Source organism: Chrysochloris asiatica, unplaced genomic scaffold, assembly GCF_000296735.1.
Source record: "Chrysochloris asiatica unplaced genomic scaffold, ChrAsi1.0 scaffold00010, whole genome shotgun sequence".
Lineage (NCBI taxonomy): Eukaryota > Metazoa > Chordata > Mammalia > Afrosoricida > Chrysochloridae > Chrysochloris > Chrysochloris asiatica.
Genome location: NW_006408528.1, coordinates 9,898,738 through 9,905,051, shown reverse-complemented (window position 1 = coordinate 9,905,051; position 6,314 = coordinate 9,898,738). Strand labels below are relative to the sequence as shown.

The 6,314-nt window shown below is 49.7% G+C and overlaps 1 protein-coding gene across 1 annotated transcript; it reads left to right on the top strand.

Moving 5' to 3' along the window:
• Positions 1-2,149: 2,149 nt before the first annotated feature.
• Positions 2,150-5,978, top strand: DLX6 (distal-less homeobox 6). The gene is made up of 3 exons (XM_006834263.1): positions 2,150-2,525; positions 3,720-3,913; positions 5,727-5,978. Exons 1-3 carry the CDS (start codon positions 2,150-2,152, stop codon positions 5,976-5,978), a joined length of 822 nt encoding a protein of 273 aa, XP_006834326.1.
• The last annotated feature ends 336 nt before the right edge of the window (positions 5,979-6,314 follow it).

The following is a 6,314-nucleotide window of genomic DNA, read 5'->3' as shown; positions in this document are numbered from 1 at the left end:
CTTTGGTCCTTTAGAGAGCATAACTTCTGCGGCCCAAGCGAAATAGGGTGCAAAGGCATTACCAGTGGTTTTCCTAAAGGGAATCCCAGGCTTGTACCCAAAACGACTAGGCACCTCGACCCCAGGACTCTTAGTCTGTACTTTTCTCCGTGGTCTAGGGCTCAAAGTTTAAGTATCAGTCTAGACCGTAGACGAGAGCCGAGCTCGCGGGGGTTTGCTTGAAACACCCACCCAGTGCCGACTAGCTGGCTGTGCGGGCTCCTGGCGCTTTCCAGCATTCCCAGGATCGGACCCCGGCGCAGCCGGGTTAAGCCTCCCCGGCTGGCTCCTTGTCCTGGGTATGACTCTCCTACCTGATGGCCCGGCCAGAGCTGCGAGTCCGGGTTCCGTTGTCGTTGCTCAGCTGCCTGGACACGAGTGGGTCTGGAGACCGGAGAGAGAAATACTAGATCCGCAGCCCTGGGCAGCTCCGAACTTAATGTCTTTCCCTAGTCCATCTTTGAAAGCGAAGTGGTTCTACCACCTGGATGTGCGGATATAAATCCCCTTGCAAATAATAAATGGATTAATAATAACAAGGTATGAAGTTCTTTTTATAGAAAAAAAGGAGAGAATTGAAACTAAATGCGGCAGTTAGACAACCATTTTGATAAGAGGATAATTGAGGCGACACTGGTGTATAATTAGAGGATAATTTATGCTATATCCACTTTTATTCCACCTCCCAAAATAAACCCAGTCCATAATCATTACAGGCAAATTGTTCTGAATTTTATAGCAGCAATTTGAACAAAGTACTGCAGTTAATCATGGGAGATTTTTGTGTATTCCTGATTAGAACTCTAATTGCCTCCTTCCAGAAAGTAAAAATAACTGTAAAACGACTCTATTTTTATCATTAACAATGTTGACAATAAAATAAAATCAATTGGAATTGTAATCGAGAGACAAATTTAGGACGAAGGCACTTTTACTTGGGTAGTTTATATTGTAATCAAGATTTGCCAAACCACTAACCGCATGTATCATTTGCATATATTTGAAAGCATTACAGTAGCTTCTGTTTTCAATAGGAAAAAATGCATTACTGTCAGTCCTCCAAGGATTCGCTTTCAGAACAAGCTACTGCGTTCTGGGGGAAAAAAAGATCCCCGCCCCCCCACTTTTTTTGTTGTTGTTCAATATGTAGGAAATACTGCCTGAAATGGCAGGAACCTCACCAGAATAGGGTCTGTTTTTTTTTTTTTTTTCTTTACAACACCCCCATGGGGTGGAGCCCAGGTGTGGGGGGGTACCTCTTCCCTCTGTGATTTCAATAAAATACGTCTAGAAAAAACCACGGTGACAGGGCATTCCCGTGGGATTGGAGGAGGTCAAGGGTGGGGGTTTTAAATGCAGGGTGTACTGTTCTAAGTACAAGCAACCAGCTAGGGTGCAAAAGGCTTGACAACAGCTCCAGGCTAGGAGGTTCCAAGACTGCGATATTGGAACTGAAATTCCGAGATTTGGGGAGCAAGCTGCAGCGGGAAGCGTTCGCTGCCGGCGGGGCGGAACCGACTCCCTTCTTTGCAGCCCTGAGCGCTGGGCAGCGCGGCCCAGCGCTGGGATAGGAGTTGCCTAAGGTAGGCGATGAACTCCGCAAGCAGCGCACACGCCAGTAGAAGCCGTGCGCCTGTGACGTCAGAGGGCGACTGACCAATGGGGAGGCGCTGCCCTTTGGAGACAAACCATTCGACTCGTGGCGTCTGCATCAAGTCTGAAAGCAGACGCGCAACTTTCGCAGAATCCACCTTAAAATCTCTGCCTTAAACTGCACCAACCCCCAAAAAATACAAGGGGGGAAGGCGGGAGGGGGAGAGCAAATTCCCCCTCCCCCCTCTCCTCTCCCATCCCTCCCCCTTCCTCCTCCCTTTGAGTTAACAAGGCCCCGCTCACTATATCTCTTTATATTAAAAAATATATATATTAGAGAAGAGCGAGGGAGAGGGAGAACCACCTCCCCCCCCTCTTTTAAATTTAAAAAAAAAAAAATTTTTTTTTGCAAGGATCCCAAGAGCTAAGGTGGCTGCAGAGGGGTGAGCGGCGCGAGCCAAGTGGGGGAGGGTGGAGGAAACCCGGGAGAAAGCTTTCTCCAGCCCCCAAAGTTTTGATGATGACCATGACTACGATGGCTGACGGTTTGGAAGGCCAGGACTCATCCAAATCCGCCTTCATGGAGTTCGGGCAGCAGCAGCAACAGCAGCAGCAACAGCAGCAGCAACAGCAGCAGCAGCAGCAGCAACCGCCGCCGCCGCCGCCACCACCACCACAGCCGCACTCGCAGCAGAGCTCCCCGGCCATGGCAGGCGCGCACTACCCTCTGCATTGCCTGCACTCGGCGGCGGCCTACGCGTCGGGCGGCGGCAACTCCTACAACCACCGCTCGCTCGCCGCCTACCCCTACATGAGCCATTCGCAGCACAGCCCTTACCTCCAGTCCTACCACAACAGCAGCGCGGCCGCCCAGACGCGAGGGGACGACACAGGTGAGAGGCCGTTTGGGCAACTCGCTTCTCCCGCCTCCCGGCTGTCCCCCACTCCGCCCGCCCTCCCTAGTCACTTCCTCAACGTCCGGGCCTCCGCCGGCCCCCTCCCCCAGTCGGCCCGGCGCGCCCCCGGCCGGGCCCAGTGCTCGCCCGCTCGCTTGGCGCCTGTCGGCCGGCCTTAACCAACCCGGCCCCTTCCCGCCGCCGCGGATTCCGGCGGCCTAGCGCCGCGGCCAGCCTCGCTGCCAGCCTCGCTCCCCCGCCTCCAGCGCGCTGCCAGGGCTCGGCGCTGGCGTCTTTCGACGAGTTGACCCGCGCTGCTCTCTACAACCGGCTGGGTCTGTGCGCCTTTTGCCTTCCTCCTCTCTCCGGGCTGTGGCTAGTGTTGGCTAGGCTTGGGGACTTTTCTGGACCCACACTGGGCAGCGTGTTTTTTTCCCTATCCCATGCTGGGAAGCCGGTGGCCTACTTTGTGTGGGGTGTCCGGTTCGCCTTGGTGAGCCGAGAGGAAGCTAGTGTGGCATCGGGCTTTTGCTAAGCTAGTGACAACTGGGCTATTTCCCGTGGGCTTTGAGGTGTCCCCAACCCCAATCCTTGACCAGGCCCCCTCCTCCAGGGTATGTTGGCTGCTCCTTTGTTCGTGGAGGCGTAGCAAAAAGCCTCGGGCTGATCATTTCTAAGCACCCGAGGGGGTCAAAGTTGTCTTACTAGGAGCAGCCCTGCTTTGGAGCTTATATAAGCAGCTGGTTGAGTTTTGAGATTTTGGTCCCTCTTAGCAGAATTATTTCTAACTCGCTTGGTGCACAGATGTTGGAGCTGGTGACATTAAGTCAACCGGCTGCGTAAACACCTTGGCGACTCAAGCGCAGCTTAAGGCACTGTAACGTCAGGCCAAGGGGCCTCACTCCGCGTAGAGAGCAGCCGCCTCGCCGCGCTGTGCGCCCCAATGAGCCGTCGGCGCGCTGCAGCGGACCGCGGCTGTTTGCTCAAGGCCTCGGGCGCTCCCTCAGCCTTTGTTAGGACTAAAGGCAGGGGTCGGGCAGAAGCTTCAGCACCCTTGATCCAGAGATGTCTGAATGTCGAGATGACGCTTTGAGGAAACCCTTAAACGGCTTTGGGGAGACCCGGTGCAGGCCCGACTATGCGCAGCAGTGCCCTAATGGGTGACCGCATTTCTGTGTCCTTTGCTTGCAGATCAACAAAAAACCACAGTGATTGAAAATGGGGAAATCAGGTTCAATGGAAAAGGGAAAAAGATTCGGAAGCCTCGGACCATTTATTCCAGCCTGCAGCTCCAGGCTTTAAACCATCGTTTCCAGCAGACTCAGTACCTGGCCCTCCCGGAGAGAGCTGAACTGGCAGCTTCGTTAGGACTGACACAAACACAGGTAATTCCCAAGAAGCCCGAGTACCCTGAGATACTGATCCTGCTGGCAATCTGGGCAGGGAGCACACCAAGAGGAATTCTTGGCCTAGTCAACTAAGAATGGAAGGAGCTTAGTGACAAATGCCTTTGCTCCAGCTATGCACTTTCTTGGGACAACACAGTTTGAAATAAACGACTTGATATTAAATATTGGATTGGATTTGCACATCCTCCCAACACTCTGCAAACTCCACCCAGCCTAGAAACTTTTGGTGATCAAACTCATAATTCAGTTGAGTCCTAGTCCAGAACAGACCAATATAAAAGAACAAACATATAGTAGGATAAGGCATTCAAGCCAGGAGGCAGAATAAGGTCCACATTCCTTAAGGATTCTTGCAAGGGCTAATAAGGTTTTATATTCATTGTCATAAAAAGGAAATTATGAAGTGAAGGGGGAGGGGAGGTAGACATAGACTCCAATGGGGTATAGTAAAAGCACTATGACTGAAACTACTCTTCTTAGGATGACTGAGGTGGGCTTCTCTAAAGACTGTCTGAGCTTTGTGGTTAACTCATCTTGGATGATAGGGCCTAAACCCACAGAAGTTCCTCCTTGGAACATAGGATATGGGGACAATGGCAGAGTTTGGGATCAAAGATAAATGCTCCCAAAATTATAGTAGTTAAAATCAGTTGCTTAAATGCTCTCATTCTATTAATTTGAATTTGAAAGACATATGGGGCAGGCATTTCAAAATTCATAGGAAGGGCATATTAGGGGGAGGCTGAAAAATCACCTACATTTTTGTCCCTATTGCTTAACTTAGCTCCATGCTGTGGGTGGTCTTCAGCTAGGTGACTTCAGATTCTATGAGACTATTGCTGAGGAATGAATGTGTGATTCCTAAACTCTTCAATTCAGCTCTCTTTCTCTTACCATATTGTCTCTGAAATATTTGAGGTTTGATATAAAGGTATTCCTGCTACTCTGTAACTTACTTGTTCTCCTCTTGGAAAAGCAGGATTTCAGCTAAGGGGTTCTAAAGGTAAAGAAATCCGCACTGTAGAATTGCATTCTTAAAATAAAGGAGAACTGAAATGTTGGCCTATTTGTGCTTCTATCCCAGGTTCTTGATTCACATTTAATTTTCAGGAGCTCTTTGACTATTCCTGACTTCACTAACAATTGTAATGATTGTTGACCACAATTTGATTAAGCAATATGCAAAAATAAGAATGAGGGAGGTGCAGCTCCTAATTCCTGCAGTGTTATGTGGACATATTTGACTGGGGAAACAGGCCCCATGCATAGTCTATGACGTGTGCAATAATATGTATAGGTTCATATATTCAAGGTGTTTGATTATAAATATTTATCTCTTCATAGTCAATTGATCACTATACATGAGTACAGCTAGCCAACTTTTGGTGTTGGTAATTATCAAAATACAGACTATCAGAAGAAATGCATTCAGCTGTATAGCTTTGATCAGAAAAGTGTTATGTTTAAAAATCCCCTTTAGGCTTTGAACCTCATTCAGCTATCTCATTCTTCATTTAAATGGTTTTTTCTTATTCTTATTTATGTTGCTATTTAGAACCCTGGTGAGCACCGAAGAATTACAATGACAGTAGGTATCCAGACCAGATACCTGGCAGATGCAGGGGGCGGGAAAGAAACTTAAAAGACATGGCGGGAGGCGGAGACTTAAGGGCTTGTTTGCGTTTGCGATTTTTTTTGTTTTTGTATATTGCTTCCAAAGCTATGAGTGACGCTAGCAGCACTGATTCGATGGGTTTTGGGGCCTAACGATAGCTGCATATCCTTACAGGTGAAGATATGGTTTCAGAACAAACGTTCTAAGTTTAAGAAACTGCTGAAGCAGGGCAGTAACCCTCATGAGAGCGACCCCCTACCGGGCTCAGCGGCCCTGTCGCCACGCTCGCCGGCGCTGCCTCCAGTGTGGGACGTTTCCGCCTCCGCTAAGGGCGTTAGTATGCCGCCCAACAGCTACATGCCCGGCTATTCGCACTGGTACTCCTCTCCACACCAGGACACGATGCAGAGACCACAGATGATGTGAGTTGGCCGAGGAAAGAGCTACCATAGGGGAACTTCCGGACAAGGCAAGGAGGATCTGGGACCTGCTTGCATCTGCCAAACAGAGCCGAAGGAGCAGGCTCGGGAGAACTCGTGCGTGTGGTGAGGGACCCACTGGGTGTTCTCTCTCTCTTTCTCACTCATTTCTTTTCTCATCCTTCCTTTTTGTTTCCTCTAGCTTTTCCTTCCTTCCTTCTTCCTTCATACCTTTTTCCTCCTTTCCTTTTCTAACCTTGTCTTACTCTCCCTGAAACAATCTCCAATTCATCTTGCATCTCAGAGAGAGAGAGAGAGAGACAGGTTTCTCTGATAGCGCTCC

Excerpts from the sequence above, each read along its gene's own strand:
- DLX6 (XM_006834263.1), top strand. The coding sequence starts at position 2,150 with ATGATGACCATGACTACGATGGCTGACGGTTTGGAAGGCCAGGACTCA. Across the intron at positions 2,526-3,719 it reads GACGCGAGGGGACGACACAG|ATCAACAAAAAACCACAGTG; the intron begins GTGAGAGGCCGT and ends CTTTGCTTGCAG. Across the intron at positions 3,914-5,726 it reads TAGGACTGACACAAACACAG|GTGAAGATATGGTTTCAGAA; the intron begins GTAATTCCCAAG and ends ATATCCTTACAG.